The 21,238-nt window shown below is 45.2% G+C and overlaps 1 protein-coding gene across 1 annotated transcript; it reads left to right on the top strand.

Moving 5' to 3' along the window:
- The first annotated feature begins 561 nt into the window (after nucleotides 1-561).
- Nucleotides 562-18,353, top strand: LOC121844316 (ephrin type-A receptor 6-like). The gene is made up of 7 exons (XM_042314253.1): nucleotides 562-632; nucleotides 818-878; nucleotides 1,321-1,530; nucleotides 2,117-2,266; nucleotides 3,183-3,370; nucleotides 7,930-8,079; nucleotides 17,932-18,353. The coding sequence occupies exons 1-7, from the start codon at nucleotides 562-564 to the stop codon at nucleotides 18,044-18,046; spliced, it is 945 nt and encodes a 314-aa protein (XP_042170187.1). The 3' UTR covers nucleotides 18,047-18,353.
- The last annotated feature ends 2,885 nt before the right edge of the window (nucleotides 18,354-21,238 follow it).

The following is a 21,238-nucleotide window of genomic DNA, read 5'->3' as shown; positions in this document are numbered from 1 at the left end:
TATTGAGGGTTTCTCCCAGCAGTAGAATGGTATTGAGGGTTGCCTCCAGTCCCGATCCTGGTGTTTTAAGTTATGTGACTGCCATCTAGTGGACACTGTGTCTAAGTCTAGCTAGTCGTCACCTCACTGTGGGATGTAGATACAGCACTCATCACCAGGGTGAATCTTCCAACTAGACAGTATTCAGTCTAATTTAGGCACTGTAGACAGTGACTGGCCTAAATCAATAAGGATCTGTTTAAGCATTCTTGGTGTGTTGACTGACTATTTCAAAAGAAAGGTCTACTTCCTGGCAAACTGATATGTGTTTGGTTGTTTTCTCTACTCAACGTATAGTTGGAATGCACTTCCTGTAAGTGGCCTGGATAAGAGTCTGCTAAATGACTCATGTTGATGTGTGTGTGTGTGTGTACCTGTCCTCCAACCAGGTGAGTTCGGGGGAGGTGTGCAGCGGGTGTCTGCGTACCCCAGGTCAGAAGGAGATCCCGGTGGCCATTAAGACCCTGAAGGGAGGCTACGTGGAGCCCCAGAGAAGAGACTTCCCTCAGAGAGGCCTCCATCATGGGACAGTTTGACAACCCCAACATCATACGGCTGGAAGGAGTGGTCACCAAGAGTAAGAGAATCCTGCTGTATGGATCAGCATGGCGTAGAACATGGGAGAAATAACTACCTCCGTTAAAGTCAACTATAGTGGGTCCAGCACTGAGCCTTGTGGAACACCGTATTTAACATTTGATTCTAAATGATACGTCCCTTTTCAGAGGTGGTTTTTATCTGGGTTAAGTAATGACTTTGTGTTTCTCTGTTTCACCAGGCAGACCTGTGATGATTGTGGTGAATACATGGAGAACGGATCCCTGGACTCTTTTCTGAGGGTGAGAGTGACTCCTATACAAACTGATTACTACAGATACTCTATGTCATGTAGGAAGTCTGTCCTCTCTCTCTCTCTCTCTCTCTCTCTCCCTCTCTCTGTCTCTCTCTCGCTCACTCTCTCTCCCTCTCTCTCTCTCTCTCTCCCTCTCTCTCCCCTCTCTCTCTCCCCCCTCTCACTCCTCCCTCTCTCCCTCTCTCTCTCTCTCCCCTCTCTCTCTCCAGCAGCATGATACTTTGTCATGTATGAAGTTTTCCTCTCTCTGTCTGTCCTCTCTCTCTCTCTCTGTCTCTCTGTCTCTCTCCCTCTCCTCTCCCTCTCCCTCTCTGTCTCTCTCTCTCTCTCTCTCTCTCTCTCTCTCCTCTCCCTCTCCCTCCTCTCTCCAGCAGCATGATACTTTATGTCATGTCTGAAGTATGTCCTCTCTCTCTCTCCCTCTCCAGCAGCATGATGGCCACTTCACAGTGGTCCAGCTGGTGGGGATGCTGCATGGCGTGGCGTCAGGGATGACCTACCTGTCTGACTTGGGCTACGTGCACCGTGACCTGGCCGCTCGCAACATCCTGGTAGATGAGGGTCTGGTGTGTAAGGTGTCTGACTTCGGCCTGTCCAGAGTCCTAGAGGACCACCCTGAGCCTGCATATAACACCATGGTAAGGAGTGTGTGTGTGTGTGTGGGGTGTGTGTAAGGTGTTTAACTTCAGTCCATAGGGTCCTGGTTAATAGAAGTGTACTATATAGGGGATAGACTTCAGTCCATAGGGTCCTGGCTAATAGAAGTGTACTATATAGGGGATAGACTTCAGTCCATAGGGTCCTGGTTAATAGAAGTGTACTATATAGGGTTAGACTTCAGTCCATAGGGTCCTGGTTAATAGAAGTGTACTATATAGGGGTTAGACTTCAGTCCATAGGGTCCTGGTTAATAGAAGTGTACAATATAGGGGTTAGACTTCAGTCCATAGGGTCCTGGTTAATAGAAGTGTACTATATAGGGGTTAGACTTCAGTCCATAGGGTCCTGGTTAATAGAAGTGTACTATATAGGGGATAGACTTCAGTCCATAGGGTCCTGGTTAATAGAAGTGTACTATATAGGGGTTATACTTCAGTCCATAGGGTCCTGGTTAATAGAAGTGTACTATATAGGGGTTAGACTTCAGTCCATAGGGTCCTGGTTAATAGAAGTGCTCTATATAGTTGCTGTTTGACCCAGGTTTTATTTCTGTCCTCTGTCCAGGGGGATAAGATCCCGGTCCGTTGGACAGCTCCCGAGGCCATCACCTACAGGAAGTTCTCTTCAGCCTCCGACGTCTGGAGCTACGGCATCGTCATGTGGGAAGTGATGTCGTACGGGGAGAGACCTTACTGGGAGATGTCCAATCAGGATGTGAGTTCTAATGTTCTGTTATTCCCTCTTGTCCAATCAGGATGGGAGTTCTGGTGTTCTGTTATTCCCTCTTGTCCAACCAGGATGTGAGTTCTAATGTTCTGTTATTCCCTCTTGTCCAATCAGGATGTGAGTTATGGTGTTCTGCTATTCCCTCTTGTCCAATCAGGATGTGAGTTATGGTGTTCTGTTATTCCCTCTTGTCCAATCAGGATGTGAGTTCTAATGTTCTGTTATTCCCTCTTGTCCAATCAGGATGTGAGTTATGGTGTTCTATGGCCAAATCCCAAATGGACCCTTAGTCACTCTGACAAGATCTGACAGGTTTTTGCATTATGGTAATAGTAGATATATCTTGCTCTCTGATAGGCTAGGTGAAAGTTTCATCATCATTTGGAACTCTATATGGTCACTCCATGCTGACAAGTTCTGAGTGAAAAGGTGTTCATCTTTGCCCTATGAGTGTAACCTGTGATCTCTTCCCTGGCAGGTGATCCTGTCTATAGAGGAGGGTTACCGTCTCCCTGTCCCCATGGACTGTCCTGTGGTTCTACATTACAGGTGATCCTGTCTATAGAGGAGGGTTACCGTCTCCCTGTCCCCATGGACTGTCCTGTGGTTCTACATTACAGGTGATCCTGTCTATAGAGGAGGGTTACCGTCTCCCTGTCCCCATGGACTGTCCTGTGGTTCTACATTACAGGTGATCCTGTCTATAGAGGAGGGTTACCGTCTCCCTGTCCCCATGGACTGTCCTGTGGTTCTACATTACAGGTGATCCTGTCTATAGAGGAGGGTTACCGTCTCCCTGTCCCCATGGACTGTCCTGTGGTTCTACATTACAGGTGATCCTGTCTATAGAGGAGGGTTACCGTCTCCCTGTCCCCATGGACTGTCCTGTGGTTCTACATTACAGGTGATCCTGTCTATAGAGGAGGGTTACCGTCTCCCTGTCCCCATGGACTGTCCTGGGGTTCTGCACCAGTTGATGCTCCACTGCTGGCAGAAGGAGAGAGGGCAGAGACCTCACTTCAACAGCCTGGTCTCCTTCCTGGATAAACTCATCAGGAACCCCACTAGTCTACTGACACTGGTGGACAACAGGTAACCCCTGAGCCCTAACATATTACCCTTACGTTGACCCTAACCCCTGAACCTAATCCCTGACCCTAACCTCTGACCCTTACCACTAACCCTTGAACCTAATATCTGATCCTAACCCCTGACCCTAACCACTGCCACTAACCTCTGACCCTTATCCCTGACCCTAACCCTCACCTCTGACTCTGACCCTCACCCTTACCCCTAACCTCTTACCCTGACAGCTGAGCCTAAGCCTTTCCCCAACCTCTGACCCTTATTCCTGACTCCAACCCTTACCTCTGACCCTAACCTCTAACCCTTTCCCCTAATCCCTGACCCTAACCCCTGACCCTAACCCCTGACCCCTAACTTCTGACCCTAACCCTGATCCCTGACCCTAACATCTGACCCTGACCGCTGACCCTGAGCCTAAACCCAGACCCCTAACTTCTAACCCTGATCCCTAACCCCTGACCCCTGCCCGCTGACCCTAACCCTGATCCCTGACCCTAACCCTGATCCCTAAGCCCTGACCCTAACCTCTGAACCTAACCCTGATTCCTGACCCTAATCTCTGACCCCTAAGCCCAGTAGTCAGCTAACACTAGTGGACCACGTACACACATAAGAACAACCAATCAACCAATCCATAGACAACATCCAGGGGTTAGGGTCAGAGGTCAACCTCCCATCCACATTTCAGTTTCGACGGACAATAAAGTGCCATTGTATTGTATCTACTGTAGGGATGCTAACGGTCAACAGTTAATCGGTTAGCCGCCGGAAATACGTTTGAGTCCTCGTGTATGTTATTTATCACACAGAATACAGTACATAGTCTAGTTATAGGAGTAGAATACAGTACATAGTCTAGTTAGAGGAGTAGAATACAGTACATAGTCTAGTTATAGGAGCAGATACAGTACATAGTCTAGTTATAGGAGCAGAATACAGAACATAGTCTAGTTATAGGAGTAGATACAGTACATAGTCTAGTTATAGGAGCAGAATACAGTACATAGTCTAGTTAGAGGAGTAGAATACAGTACATAGTCTAGTTAGAGGAGTAGAATACAGTACATAGTCTAGTTAGAGGAGTAGAATACAGTACATAGTCTAGTTAGAGGAGTAGAATACAGTACATAGTCTAGTTATAGGAGCAGAATACAGTACATAGTCTAGTTAGAGGAGCAGATACAGTACATAGTCTAGTTAGAGGAGTAGAATACAGTACATAGTCTAGTTAGAGGAGTAGAATACAGTACATAGTCTAGTTATAGGAGCAGAATACAGTACATAGTCTAGTTATAGGAGTAGAATACAGTACATAGTCTAGTTAGAGGAGCAGATACAGTACATAGTCTAGTTATAGGAGCAGAATACAGTACATAGTCTAGTTATAGGAGTAGAATACAGTACATAGTCTAGTTAGAGGAGCAGATACAGTACATAGTCTAGTTAGAGGAGTAGAATACAGTACATAGTCTAGTTATAGGAGCAGAATACAGTACATAGTCTAGTTATAGGAGCAGAATATCCTGTCAGACAGCACCAGAGCAATGTGCTCTGTTCCCAGTCATTGGTCGGCCCAGTCATTGGTCAGCCCAGTCATTGGTCAGCCCAGTCATTGGCCAGCCCAGTCATTGGTCAGCCCAGTCATTGGTCGGCCCAGTTATTGGTCAGCCCAGTCATTGGTCAGCCCAGTCATTGGTCGGCCCAGTTATTGGTCAGCCCAGTTATTGGTCAGCCCAGTCTCGTTGGCCCAGTTATTGTTCAGCCCAGTCATTGGTCAGCCCAGTCATTGGTCAGCCCAGTCATTAGCCAGCCCAGTCTCGTTGGCCAGCCCAGTCATTGGTCAGCCCAGTCATTAGCCAGCCCAGTCATTAGCCAGCCCAGTCATTGGCCAGCCCAGTCATTAGTCAGCCCAGTCATTAGCCAGCCCAGTCATTGGTCAGCCCAGTCATTAGTCAGCCCAGTCATTGGCCAGCCCAGTCATTAGCCAGCCCAGTCATTGGTCAGCCCAGTCATTAGCCAGCCCAGTCATTGGCCAGCCCAGTCATTAGCCAGCCCAGTCATTGGCCAGCCCAGTCATTGGTCAGCCCAGTCATTGGCCAGCCCAGTCATTAGCCAGCCCAGTCATTGGTCAGCCCAGTCATTAGCCAGCCCAGTCATTGGCCAGCCCAGTCATTAGCCAGCCCAGTCATTGGCCAGCCCAGTCATTGGTCAGCCCAGTCATTGGCCAGCCCAGTCATTAGCCAGCCCAGTCATTGGTCAGCCCAGTCATTAGTCAGCCCAGTCATTGGTCAGCCCAGTCATTGGCCAGCCCAGTCATTAGCCAGCCCAGTCATTGGCCAGCCCAGTCATTGGCCAGCCCAGTCATTAGCCAGCCCAGTCATTAGCCAGCCCAGTCATTGGTCAGCCCAGTCATTAGTCAGCCCAGTCATTGGCCAGCCCAGTCATTAGCCAGCCCAGTCTCGTTGGCCAGCCCAGTCATTGGCCAGCCCAGTCATCGGTCAGCCCAGTCACTGGCCAGCCCAGTCATTGGTCAGCCCAGTCATTGGCCAGCCCAGTCATTGGTCAGCCCAGTCATTGGCCAGCCCAGTCACTGTTCAACAAATAACCATTCTAAATTCAATCTCAAATTAAAAAGAACCACTTTTTTTTATTTCTCAATCTCAACTCGGAATTAAAGCTTGATTCCCATTCGCCATTCGTGTTCATAGGCTATAATGGGATCTTGAGGCAGTATAATTGTTTGAAACCTTGAAACATTTAACTTCAGTTCAATTAATAAGGCATGTCTAGCTTCGAGGTAGCCTGGCCAATATCCATCCGTAGAAACGTAGAGGCCGTTATTATATAAAGACTTCCTCATAGTATTATTTCTCACCAGCATTTCATATCAACTTTCTTTCGTTGTCCAGAAGCCAAAGGCACAATCTTGGTCATATTATCAACCCATCCTGGTTATATTATCAACCCATCCTGGTCGTATTATCAACCCATCCTGATTATATTATCAACCCATCCTGATTATATTATCAACCCATCCTGGTCGTATTATCAACCCATCCTGGTTATAGTATCAACCCATCCTGGTTATATTATCAACCCATCCTGGTTATATTATCAACCCATCCTGGTCATATTATCAACCCATCCTGGTTATATTATCAACCCATCCTGGTCATATTATCAACCCATCCTGGTCATATTATCAACCCATATTATCAACCCATCCTGGTCATATTATCAACCCATATTATCAACCCATCCTGGTCATTTGTCAACCCATCCTGGTCATATTATCAACCCATATTTGGCCCATGGCCTGGTTATTAGCAACCCATCCTGGCATTATCAACCCATCCTGATTATATTATCAACCCATCCTGATTATATTATCAACCCATCCTGGTCGTGTTATCAACCCATCCTGGCATTTGGCTGGCCTGGTTATATTATCAACCTATCCTGGTCATTTATCAACCCATCCTGGTTATAGTATCAACCCATCCTGGTTATATTATCAACCCATCCTGGTTATATTATAACCTAAGGTCATTTGGCTGGCCTGTTATATTATCAGCCCATCCTGGTCATATTATCAACCCAAGTCATATTATCAACCCTATTAGCAACCCATCCTGGTCATATTATCAACCCATATTATCAACCCATCCTGGTCATATTATCAACCCATCCTGCATATTATCAACCCATGCCGTTATTATCAACCCATCCTGGTCTATTATCAACCCATATTAGCAGCTATTATCAACCCATTTGGTCATGGCCTGTTATATTATCAACCCAACCTGGTTATAGTAGCTAGGTAACCTAAGCATTTGGCTGGCCTGTTAGCAGCTAGTAACCTAAGCATTTGGCTGGCCTGTTAGCAGCTAGTAACCTAAGCATTTGGCTGGCCTGTTAGCAGCTAGTAACCTAAGCATTTGGCTGGCCTGTTAGCAGCTAGTAACCTAAGCATTTGGCTGGCCTGTTAGCAGCTAATAACCTAAGCATTTGGCTGGCCTGTTAGCAGCTAGTAACCTAAGCATTTGGCTGGCCTGTTAGCAGCTAGTAACCTAAGCATTTGGCTGGCCTGTTAGCAGCTAGTAACCTAAGCATTTGGCTGGCCTGTTAGCAGCTAGTAACCTAAGCATTTGGCTGGCCTGTTAGCAGCTCTAGTAACCTAAGCATTTGGCTGGCCTGTTAGCAGCTAGTAACCTAAGCATTTGGCTGGCCTGTTAGCAGCTAGTAACCTAAGCATTTGGCTGGCCTGTTAGCAGCTAGTAACCTAAGCATTTGGCTGGCCTGAATTAGCAGCTAGTAACCTAAGCGTTTGGCTGGCCTGTTAGCAGCTAATAACCAGTAAGCATTTGGCTGGCCTATTAGCAGCTAGTAACCTAAGCGTTTGGCTGGCCTGTTAGCAGCTAGTAACCTAAGCATTTGGCTGGCCTGTTAGCAGCTAGTAACCTAAGCGTTTGGCTGGCCTATTAGCAGCTAGTAACCTAAGCGTTTGGCACCACCAGCTCAGTCTCTCATATCTCCCATTTCTCTTCCTCTCTGTATCGACTCAGTTTTCCAGAATCACTGGAGGACGTGCCGGACTACCCTCTGTTCATCTCCATCGGTGATTGGCTGGACTCCATCAAGATGAGCCAATACAAGAACCAGTTCCTGGCAGCAGGGTTCACCACCCTGGACTCTGTCTCCACCATGAGTATAGAGTGAGTGGATCAGGAGATACCGGCTGCTTCCAAAATAGCAGCCTATTCCCTGTATTCTGACTAGAGATTATTTATTTAGTCAATATACATCAATCTACTGTGTATTATTGAGTTCATCTTATTTATTTATTTGTTTTTATTTTTACAATCCACAATGCATCACCCATGCATACCAAACTAACCTCACCAACATCCACAACATCACCCTGCCCAGACCCTCACCTACATCCACAACATCACCCTGCCCAGACCCTCACCAACATCCACAACATCACCCTGCCCAGACCCTCACCAACATCCACAACATCACCCTGCCCAGACCCTCACCAACATCCACAACATCACCCTGCCCAGACCCTCACCAACATCCACAACATCACCCTGCCCAGACCCTCACCAATCCACAACATCACCCTCCACAACAACATCACCCTGCTCAGACCCTCACCAACATCCACAACATCACCCTGCCCAGACCCTCACCAACATCCACAACATCACCCTGCCCAGACCCTCACTAACATCCACAACATCACCCTGCCCCTCACAACATCACCCTGCCCAGACCCTCATCCACAACATCACCCTGCCCAGACCACCAACATCACCCCTGCCCAGACCCTCATCACCCTGCCCAGACCCTCACCAACATCCACAACATCACCCTGCCCAGACCCTCATCCACAACATCACCCTGCCCAGACCCTCACCAACATCACCCTGCCCAGACCCTCACCAACATCACCCTGCCCAGACCCTCACCAACATCCACAACATCACCCTGCCCAGACCCTCACCAACATCCACAACATCACCCTGCCCAGACCCTCACCATCATCACCCTGCCCAGACCCTCACCAACATCACCCTGCCCAGACCCTCACCAACATCACCCTGCCCAGACCCTCACCAACATCCACAAAATCACCCTGCCCAGACCCTCACCAACATCCACAACATCACCTTGCCCAGACTCTCACCAACATCTACGACATCACCCTGCCCAGACCCTCGCCAACATCCACAACATCACCCTGCTCAGACCCTCACCAACATCACCCAGCCCAGACCCTCACCAACAACCACAACATCACCCTGCCCAGACCCTCACCAACATCACCCTGCCCACACCCTCACCATCATCCACAACATCAACCTGCCCAGACCCTCACCAACATCCACAACATCACCCTGCCCAGACCCTCACCAACATCCACAACATCACCCTGCTCAGACCCTCACTAACATCCACAACATCACCCTGCCCCTCACCAACATCCACAACATCACCCTGCCCAGACCCTCACCAACATCCACAACATCACCCTGCCCAGACCCTCACCAACATCCACAACATCACCCTGCCCAGACCCTCACCAACATCCACAACTTCACCCTGCCCAGACCCTCACCAACATCTATGACATTTCAAATGTTGTACCCAGACGGAGATAATCAATATGCATTTTATAGTTACATCGTTAGGGTAAGATAACCAAAAGTGGACACTACAGTTTCTAGAGCTCAATTTCCCAGATTTTGTAGACTAGTTTAATAGTGCTTAAAACCTCATCTTCATCAAATTATCCATTTAAGATACCAACTCAAAACCTACGTACGTCTACGAATGGGTGGTTTAAATTGTATCTAATTATATTCTCAGCATTACTTTATCAAATCTCTAGTAACTGATTATATACGCATACAATTCATCATAATTTCAAATAATTCACAGAATCCATATAAAACGTAAGAAATCTTAGGTACTCACACAGAACTTTCAGGATCACCCACACAGGATTGGTCAGATGTTCACACAGAACTTTAAGGATCACCCACACAGGATTGGTCAGATGTTCAACAGAACAGAACTTTCAGATGTTCACACAGAACTTTAAGGATCACCCACACAGGATTGGTCAGATGTTCACACAGAACTTTAAGGATCACCCACACAGGATTGGTCAGATGTTCACACAGAACTTTAAGGATCACCCACACAGGATTGGTCAGATGTTCACACAGAACTTTAAGGATCACCCACACAGGATTGGTCAGATGTTCACACAGAACTTTAAGGATCACCCACACAGGATTGGTCAGATGTTCACACAGAACTTTCAGGATCACCCACACAGGATTGGTCAGATGTTCACACAGAACTTTCAGGATCACCCACACAGGATTGGTCAGATGTCCACACAGAACTTTAAGGATCACCCACACAGGATTGGTCAGATGTTGGTCAGATGTTCACACAGAACTTTCAGGATCACCCACACAGGATTGGTTGTTCAGATGTTCACACAGAACTGGTCAGATGTTCACACAGAACTTTAAGGATCACCCACACAGGATTGGTCAGATGTTCACACAGAACTTTAAGGATCACCCACACCAGGATTGGTCAGATGTTCACACAGAACTGGTCAGATGTTCACACAGAACTTTAAGGATCACCCACACAGGATTGGTCAGATGTTCACATAGAACTGGTCAGACGTTCACACAGAACATCAGAACATCCTTGAAAGGTTACTCACACAGAGTCAACCTACCCCGCTCACACAGAATGGTCCGACAACTATTACCTAGTGATCCCATAACAAAATACTCACACAGAGTAACCCAGGGCATTCCTGGCTAGCACATTTAAAATAATTGGAATTCACCACTTCTGAGGGTCACTTAGACAATCACACAGACACACAGAGTGAGGTCCTTCTTCCAATAGGGCTTCACCAAGTACCCTGTTTCACACAGAACACACAGTCCCCTGGCCCCTCACCCCTACAGACCTCACCAATCCCCACTGTGATCAATTCAGTGTCAAGACAGCTCTTGGTCACTCGCAACCGGACAGTGGCAGAGTATCTTTTGAGTCCACAAACTCTCAGATTACTCTCCTCTGACTCGGCCCTGCTTACGCCTCCGAGGTGCGCTCCTTACAAAGGAATTCACACTTAGAGTATACGTAACAGAGGCATATTTAAAAAACTTGACTTCAAGTGTGTGGTTCGCTCACCTCTTTAAAAAAAACTCAGTTCGAGATGTGGTATCCACTCGGCTCGCTTCCTCTCAGATCAAAGGTTGGTCCATCTGCTTCATTTCCGAAGTGTCGTTTCCCTAAGATCCCAAGTTTGAGGGATCACTCGTGCATGATTTATTTACCTAGATCGTCAGGAACGGTCACCGAGTGAAGATTCATTATCCTATCCTCGTCGCCAAATGTCGTGGAAATTTCCTGTATTACCAAATCATGAGAGAGCAAACCACACACAAGTCAGAGTTATCATAAAGTCCATCTTTAATTATATGAGCTTCACTATAGCCCTGTTTGACTCTCAGATCAATTCAGTGTCTATAAATGAATTCTCTGAGAGTGCTTACACATTGGCAACTGAGATCCTTTATAGCAAAGACACACATAGCCAGACAGCATTGGCTATAAATTATCGTTCAGTTTGGTCTCCTAAACTAAGTTCTTATCTCATTCTTGGTACCACTTAGGACCAAAAACATGACCTCATCCAATGGCATATATCAAATACACCCCCTCCTGGACAAGATTACAGAGAGACAGTGAGCCTCCTAGGCCATATACTAAATCAAGATAAGGGCAACCTCAGAGGGGACATGTAAATAGTTAGACACATTCCCATAAGAAGACAAGCCTAACCTCTCCCCAATGGGAAAAGTACCTTTTCCTACATAAACATACTTGTGAAAATGAATAAAACATCTTATTTATAAATGTTACCTAAAGGATTCTGATTCTGCTACCACACGCGTTTAGGAACCAAACTTCAGTTATTAAGTTAATCTAACTGATGTACTGTATCTCCTCGAAACAGTTAACCTAACTCATATAGTGTCTGTATCCTCTCTAAACAGTTAACCTAACTCATATAGTGTCTGTATCCTAAACAGTGAACCTAACTCATATAGTGTCTGTATCCTAAACAGTGAACCTAACTCATATAGTGTCTGTATCCTAAACAGTTAACCTAACTCATATAGTGTCTGTATCCTCTCTAAACAGTGAACCTAACTCATATAGTGTCTGTATCCTCTCTAAACAGTTAACCTAACTCATATAGTGTCTGTATCCTCTCTAAACAGTGAACCTAACTCATATAGTGTCTGTATCCTCTCTAAACAGTGAACCTAACTCATATAGTGTCTGTATCCTCTCTAAACAGTGAACCTAACTCATATAGTGTCTGTATCTCCTCTAAACAGTTAACCTAACTCATATAGTGTCTGTATCCTCTCTAAACAGTTAACCTAACTCATATAGTGTCTGTATCCTCTCTAAACAGTTAACCTAACTCATATAGTGTCTGTATCCTCTCTAAACAGTGAACCTAACTCATATAGTGTCTGTATCCTCTCTAAACAGTTAACCTAACTCATATAGTGTCTGTATCCTCTCTAAACAGTTATCCTAACTCATATAGTGTCTGTATCCTCTCTAAACAGTTAACCTAACTCATATAGTGTCTGTATCCTCTCTAAACAGTGAACCTAACTCATATAGTGTCTGTATCCTCTCTAAACAGTTAACCTAAATCATATAGTGTCTGTATCCTCTCTAAACAGTGAACCTAACTCATATAGTGTCTGTATCCTCTCTAAACAGTGAACCTAACTCATATAGTGTCTGTATCCTCTCTAAACAGTTAAGTTAACCTAACTCATATAGTGTCTGTATCCTCTCTAAACAGTTAAGTTAACCTAACTCATATAGTGTCTGTATCCTCTCTAAACAGTTATCCTAACTCATATAGTGTCTGTATCCTCTCTAAACAGTTAAGTTAACCTAACTCATATAGTGTCTGTATCCTCTCTAAACAGTTAACCTAACTCATATAGTGTCTGTATCCTCTCTAAACAGTTAACCTAACTCATATAGTGTCTGTATCCTCTCTAAACAGTGAACCTAACTCATATAGTGTCTGTATCCTCTCTAAACAGTTAACCTAACTCATATAGTGTCTGTATCCTCTCTAAACAGTTAACCTAACTCATATAGTGTCTGTATCCTCTCTAAACAGTTAAGTTAACCTAACTCATATAGTGTCTGTATCCTCTCTAAACAGTTAAGTTAACCTAACTCATATAGTGTCTGTATCCTCTCTAAACAGTTATCCTAACTCATATAGTGTCTGTATCCTCTCTAAACAGTTAACCTAACTCATATAGTGTCTGTATCCTCTCTAAACAGTGAACCTAACTCATATAGTGTCTGTATCCTCTCTAAACAGTTAACCTAACTCATATAGTGTCTGTATCCTAAACAGTTATCCTAACTCATATAGTGTCTGTATCCTCTCTAAACAGTTAACCTAACTCATATAGTGTCTGTATCCTCTCTAAACAGTTAACCTAACTCATATAGTGTCTGTATCCTAAACAGTTAACCTAACTCATATAGTGTCTGTATCCTCTCTAAACAGTTAACCTAACTCATATAGTGTCTGTATCCTCTCTAAACAGTGAACCTAACTCATATAGTGTCTGTATCCTCTCTAAACAGTTAACCTAACTCATATAGTGTCTGTATCCTCTCTAAACAGTTAACCTAACTCATATAGTGTCTGTATCCTAAACAGTTAACCTTAACCTAACTCATATAGTGTCTGTATCCTCTCTAAACAGTGAACCTAACTCATATAGTGTCTGTATCCTCTCTAAACAGTTAACCTAACTCATATAGTGTCTGTATCCTCTCTAAACAGTTAACCTAACTCATATAGTGTCTGTATCCTCTCTAAACAGTTAACCTAACTCATATAGTGTCTGTATCCTCTCTAAACAGTGAACCTAACTCATATAGTGTCTGTATCCTCTCTAAACAGTTATCCTAACTCATATAGTGTCTGTATCCTCTCTAAACAGTTAACCTAACTCATATAGTGTCTGTATCCTAAACAGTTAACCTAACTCATATAGTGTCTGTATCCTCTCTAAACAGTTAACCTAACTCATATAGTGTCTGTATCCTCTCTAAACAGTGAACCTAACTCATATAGTGTCTGTATCCTCTCTAAACAGTTAACCTAACTCATATAGTGTCTGTATCCTCTCTAAACAGTTAACCTAACTCATATAGTGTCTGTATCCTCTCTAAACAGTTAACCTAACTCATATAGTGTCTGTATCCTCTCTAAACAGTTAACCTAACTCATATAGTGTCTGTATCCTAAACAGTTAACCTAACTCATATAGTGTCTGTATCCTCTCTAAACAGTGAACCTAACTCATATAGTGTCTGTATCCTAAACAGTGAACCTAACTCATATAGTGTCTGTATCCTCTCTAAACAGTTAACCTAACTCATATAGTGTCTGTATCCTCTCTAAACAGTGAACCTAACTCATATAGTGTCTGTATCCTAAACAGTTATCCTAACTCATATAGTGTCTGTATCCTAAACAGTGAACCTAACTCATATAGTGTCTGTATCCTCTCTAAACAGTTAACCTAACTCATATAGTGTCTGTATCTCCTCTAAACAGTTAACCTAACTCATATAGTGTCTGTATCCTCTCTAAACAGTTAACCTAACTCATATAGTGTCTGTATCCTCTCTAAACAGTGAACCTAACTCATATAGTGTCTGTATCCTCTCTAAACAGTTAACCTAACTCATATAGTGTCTGTATCCTCTCTAAACAGTGAACCTAACTCATATAGTGTCTGTATCCTCTCTAAACAGTTAACCTAACTCATATAGTGTCTGTATCCTCTCTAAACAGTGAACCTAACTCATATAGTGTCTGTATCCTCTCTAAACAGTGAACCTAACTCATATAGTGTCTGTATCCTCTCTAAACAGTTAACCTAACTCATATAGTGTCTGTATCCTCTCTAAACAGTTAACCTAACTCATATAGTGTCTGTATCCTCTCTAAACAGTGAACCTAACTCATATAGTGTCTGTATCCTCTCTAAACAGTGAACCTAAACACTAAAACAAGACTCCCTAAATTTTATCAGCATATCGATTGCGCAACCAGGGGTGGAAAGACCCTGGATCATTGTTACTCTAACTTCCGCGACGCATATAAGGCCCTGCCCCGCCCCCCTTTCGGAAAAGCTGACCACGACTCCATTTTGTTGATCCCTGCCTACAGACAGAAACTAAAACAAGAAGCTCCCACGCTGAGGTCTGTCCAACGCTGGTCCGACCAAGCTGACTCCACACTCCAAGACTGCTTCCATCACGTGGACTGGGAGATGTTTCGTATTGCGTCAGACAACAACATTGACGAATATGCTGATACGGTGTGCGAGTTCATTAGAACGTGCGTTGAAGATGTCGTTCCCATAGCAACGATTAAAACATTCCCTAACCAGAAACCGTGGATTGATGGCAGCATTCGTGTGAAACTGAAGGCACGAACCACTGCTTTTAATCAGGGCAAGGTGTCTGGTAACATGACTGAATACAAACAGTGCAGCTATTCCCTCCGCAAGGCTATCAAACAAGCTAAGCGCCAGTACAGAGACAAAGTAGAATCTCAATTCAACGGCTCAGACACAAGAGGTATGTGGCAGGGTCTACAGTCAATCACGGACTACAGGAAGAAACCCAGCCCAGTCACGGACCAGGATGTCTTGCTCCCAGGCAGACTAAATAACTTTTTTGCCCGCTTTGAGGACAATACAGTGCCACTGACACGGCCTGCAACGGAAACATGCGGTCTCTCCTTCACTGCAGCCGAAGTGAGTAAGACATTTAAACGTGTTAACCCTCGCAAGGCTGCAGGCCCAGACAGCATCCCCAGCCGCGCCCTCAGAGCATGCGCAGACCAGCTGGCCGGTGTGTTTACGGACATATTCAATCAATCCCTATACCAGCCTGCTGTTCCCACATGCTTCAAGAGGGCCACCATTGTTCCTGTTCCCAAGAAAGCTAAGGTAACTGAGCTAAACGACTACCGCCCCGTAGCACTCACATCCGTCATCATGAAGTGCTTTGAGAGACTAGTCAAGGACCATATCACCTCCACCCTACCTGACACCCTTGACCCACTCCAATTTGCTTACCGCCCAAATAGGTCCACAGACGATGCAATCTCAACCACACTGCACACTGCCCTAACCCATCTGGACAAGAGGAATACCTATGTGAGAATGCTGTTCATCGACTACAGCTCGGCATTCAACACCATAGTACCCTCCAAGCTCGTCATCAAGCTCGAGACCCTGGGTCTCGACCCCGCCCTGTGCAACTGGGTACTGGACTTCCTGACGGGCCGCCCCCAGGTGGTGAGGGTAGGCAACAACATCTCCTCCCCGCTGATCCTCAACACTGGGGCCCCACAAGGGTGCGTTCTGAGCCCTCTCCTGTACTCCCTGTTCACCCACGACTGCGTGGCCATGCACGCCTCCAACTCAATCATCAAGTTTGCGGACGACACAACAGTGGTAGGCTTGATTACCAACAACGACGAGACGGCCTACAGGGAGGGAGGTGAGGGCCCTCGGAGTGTGGTGTCAGGAAAATAACCTCACACTCAACGTCAACAAAACTAAGGAGATGATTGTGGACTTCAGGAAACAGCAGAGGAACACCCCCATCCACATCGATGGAACAGTAGTGGAGAGGGTAGCAAGTTTTAAGTTCCTCGGCATACACATCACAGACAAACTGAATTGGTCCACTCACACAGACAGCATCGTGAGGAAGGCGCAGCAGCGCCTCTTCAACCTCAGGAGGCTGAAGAAATTCGGCTTGTCACCAAAAGCACTCACAAACTTCTACAGATGCACAATCGAGAGCATCCTGGCGGGCTGTATCACCGCCTGGTATGGCAACTGCACCGCCCTCAACCGTAAGGCTCTCCAGAGGGTAGTGAGGTCTGCACAACGCATCACCGGGGCAAACTACCTGCCCTCCAGGACACCTACACCACCCGATGCTACAGGAAGGCCATAAAGATCATCAAGGACATCAACCACCCGAGCCACTGCCTGTTCACCCCGCTGCCATCCAGAAGGCGAGGTCAGTACAGGTGCATCAAAGCTGGGACCGAGAGACTGAAAAACAGCTTCTATCTCAAGGCCATCAGACTGTTAAACAGCCACCACTAACATTGAGTGGCTACTGCCAACACACTGTCAATGACACTGACTCTACTCCAGCCACTTTAATCATGGGAATTGATGGGAAATGATGTAAATGTATCGCTAGCCACTTTAAACAATGCTACCTTATATAATGTTACTTACCCTACATTGTTCATCTCATATGCATACGTTGATACTGTACTCTATATCATCGACTGCATCCTTATGTAATACATGTATCACTAGCCACTTTAACTATGCCACTTGGTTTACATACTTATCTCATATGTATATACTGTACTCGATATCATCTACTGTATCTTGCCTATGCTGCTCTGTACCATCACTCATTCATATATCCTTATGTACATATTCTTTATCCCCTTACACTGTGTATGACAGTAGTTTTTTTTGGAATTGTTAGTTAGATTACTTGCTCGTTATTACTGCATTGTCGGAACTAGAAGCACAAGCATTTCGCTACACTCGCATTAACATCTGCTAACCATGTGTATGTGACAAATAAAATTTGATTTGATTTGATTTGAACCTAACTCATATAGTGTCTGTATCCTAAACAGTGAACCTAACTCATATAGTGTCTGTATCCTCTCTAAACAGTTAACCTAACTCATATAGTGTCTGTATCCTCTCTAAACAGTGAACCTAACTCATATAGTGTCTGTATCTCCTCTAAACCGCTAACCTAACTCATATAGTGTCTGTGTCTCCTCTAAACAAGTAACCTAACTCGTCTGTGTCTCTTGTCCTCAGGGACATCAGGCGTATCGGTGTGTCTCTGATTGGCCACCAGAGGAGGATAGTGAGCAGTATTCAGAGTCTCCGTCTACAGTTCCTCACCGTCCAACACAACAGCTTCCACATCTAAACCAACCCCCAGAACGCTAGGACTGCACAGACAGACAGACAGGCCTGGGTGTGTTCATTCGGCACCGAACGGAAAAGAAAACAAACTGAAAACAGAGAGCGATTAGCTGAACTCGTTCAATAAGAAACGCTTGTTTCTAAAATTCTAGATGTTCTCTCGGCGGACTGGTGAACTCTTACCCGTGGACTACAGTGGTTTTACCAAGGAGGCTTCTGTCCCTGATCCAGAAGACTTGAGATGGAGGTAGTTTCAGCCCACGTCCTGAAGAGCACCCTTTTCCCTTCATGGTGCACCGTTTAGGACAGACACGCGTAGTACTGAAGCACATGGAGAGACAAGTGCACTGATGGGTCTTCCTCTAATCAGGTGGACGGAGACGGACTGAAACAGGACTCTCCGTTTAGAGACCACTACTTTTGACAAAAAAAACGGGATGATTAAATGTGTCTTATTTATTTCAGATGTTTTGTTTCCTTGTTCATTTATCAAGCAGCAGATTCTGACCAATAGGAAGAGAAAGGACAATGTGGAGGAGATTCTGACCAATAGGAAGAGAAAGGGCAATGTGGAGGAGATTCTGACCAATAGGAAGAGAAAGGACAATGTGGAGGAAATTCTGACCAATAGGAAAATAAAGGACAATGTGGAGGAGATTCTGACCAATAGGAAAATAAAGGACAATGTGGAGAGATTCTGACCAATAGGAAGAAAAAATGGACAATGTGGAGGACATTCTGACCAATAGGAAGAGAAAGGACAATGTGGAGGAGATTTTGGAGCAAAAAGACAAATGAATGTCATCTGATTTCATAAATGTATAATCCATCATCAACCAGAATATGTTCAGTATTTGTGGAAAAGTCATGTTCTGTTTGAAAAGACATCCTTGTTCAGTTTGGTTAGACATCCTTGTTCAGTTTGATTAGCCATCCTTGTTCAGTTTGATTAGACATCCTTGTTCAGTTTGATTAGACATCCTTTTTCAGTTTGATTAGACATCCTTGTTCAGTTTGATTAGACATCCTTGTTCAGTTTGATTAGACATCCTTGTTCAGTTTGATTAGACATCCTTGTTCAGTTTGATTAGACATCCTTGTTCAGTTTGATTAGACATCCTTGTTCAGTTTGATTAGACATCCTTGTTCAGTTTGATTAGACATCCTTGTTCAGTTTGATTAGACATCTTTGTTTAGTTTGATTAGACATCCTTGTTCAGTTTGAACAGACATCTTTGTTTAGTTTTGTTTCATCCACAATCTTCGTCTTTACTCAGCAATATGCAGTGTCCTTAGCTGACTGACTGACAGTCTGTTTCTGCGATGTCGTGCTTCGTTACTCATTGCCTTGTTTAGCTTGACAAGGACAGAGTAGTCAAGGGCATCAACAGATCTGGGACCAGGCTACAGTTTCCTCACTTATAGAACAAGGAGAAGAGTGCAACTCCACTCCACAACAAATCACGAACCGAAAACAACCTCAGACATGTACCTTAAGAAATACTTTACTTTGACCGCAGTACAATCCATAGTGCTTGAGCATCTAGAGCATCTCCAGCCCTGTTCCTGGAGAGAGACCTTCCTGGAGGTTTTAACTCCAGCCCTGTTCCTGGAGAGAGACCTTCCTGGAGGTTTTAACTCCAGCCCTGTTCCTGGAGAGAGACCTTCCTGGAGGTTTTAACTCCAGCCCTGTTCCTGGAGAGAGACCTTCCTGGAGGTTTTAACTCCAGCCCTGTTCCTGGAGAGAGACCTTCCTGAAGGTTTTAACTCCAGCCCTGTTCCTGGAGAGAGACCTTCCTGGAGGTTTTAACTCCAGCCCTGTTCCTGGAGAGAGACTTTCCTGGAGGTTTTAACTCCAGCCCTGTTCCTGGAGAGAGACCTTCCTGGAGGTTTTAACTCCAGCTCTGTTCCTGGAGAGAGACCTTCCTGGAGGTTTTAACTCCAGCCCTGTTCCTGGAGAGACCTTCCTGGAGGTTTTAACTCCAGCCCTGTTCCTGGAGAGAGACCTTCCTGGAGGTTTTAACTCCAGCCCTGTTCCTGGAGAGAGACCTTCCTGGAGGTTTTAACTCCAGCCCTGTTCCTGGAGAGAGACCTTCCTGGAGGTTTTAACTCCAGCCCTGTTCCTGGAGAGAGACCTTCCTGGAGGTTTTAACTCCAGCCCTGTTCCTGGAGAGAGACCTTCCTGGAGGTTTTAACTCCAGCCCTGTTCCTGGAGAGAGACCTTCCTGGAGGTTTTAACTCCAGCCCTGTTCCTGGAGAGAGACCTTCCTGGAGGTTTTAACTCCAGCCCTGTTCCTGGAGAGAGACCTTCCTGGAGGTTTTAACTCCAGCCCTGTTCCTGGAGAGAGACCTTCCTGGAGGTTTTAACTCCAACCCTGTTCCTGGAGAGAAACCCTCCTGTAGGTTTTTAACTCCAACCCTGTCCCTGGAAAGCTACCCTCCTGTAGGTTTTAACTCCAACCCTGTTCCTGGAGAGAAACCCTCCTGTAGGTTTTAACTCCAACCCTGTTCCTGGAGAGAAACCCTCCTGTAGGTTTTAACTCCAACCCTGTTCCTGGAGAGCAACCCTCCTGTAGGTTTTAACTCCAACCCTGTTCCTGGAGAGCAACCCTCCTGTAGGTTTTAACTCCAACCCTGTTCCTGGAGAAACCCTCCTGTAGGTTTTAACTCCAACCCTGTTCCTGGAGAGACACCCTCCTGTAGGGTTCTCCAACCCTGTTCCTGGAGAGACACCCTCCTGTAGGGTTCTCCAACCCTGTTCCTGGAGAGACACCCTCCTGTAGGTTTTAACTCCAACCCTGTTCCTGGAGAGAAACCCTCCTGTAGGTTTTAACTCCAACCCTGTTCCTGGAGAGAAACCCTCCTATAGAACCCTGAATATTCTATATTACCTCTCCTGTTGTTCTGGGTACTAATGTAGGTTGATGTATTGTGGACCAAAGGGCCTTTGGAAAGCATGATGCAACCATGGTAGGAAATACAACACTCCTATATGCACCCTGACAGGATAAATACACAGATACAACACTCCTATATGCATACTGACAGGATAAATACACAGATACAACACTCCTATATGCACAGTGACAGGATAAATACACAGATACAACACTCCTATATGCATACTGACAGGATAAATACACAGATACAACACTCCTATATGCACACTGACAGGATAAATACACAGATACAACAC

Source organism: Oncorhynchus tshawytscha, unplaced genomic scaffold (assembly GCF_018296145.1).
Source record: "Oncorhynchus tshawytscha isolate Ot180627B unplaced genomic scaffold, Otsh_v2.0 Un_contig_3187_pilon_pilon, whole genome shotgun sequence".
Taxonomy (NCBI): domain Eukaryota; kingdom Metazoa; phylum Chordata; class Actinopteri; order Salmoniformes; family Salmonidae; genus Oncorhynchus; species Oncorhynchus tshawytscha.
Note: the sequence above shows the minus strand (reverse complement) of the source record. Positions and strands in the feature narration are given on the sequence as shown.

Coding starts and splice junctions, on each gene's coding strand:
- LOC121844316 (XM_042314253.1), top strand. CDS start 562: ATGGGACAGTTTGACAACCCCAACATCATACGGCTGGAAGGAGTGGTC. Junction 879..1,320: donor CCCTGGACTCTTTTCTGAGG/GTGAGAGTGACT, acceptor CTCCCTCTCCAG/CAGCATGATGGCCACTTCAC. Junction 8,080..17,931: donor GTCTCCACCATGAGTATAGA/GTGAGTGGATCA, acceptor TCTTGTCCTCAG/GGACATCAGGCGTATCGGTG.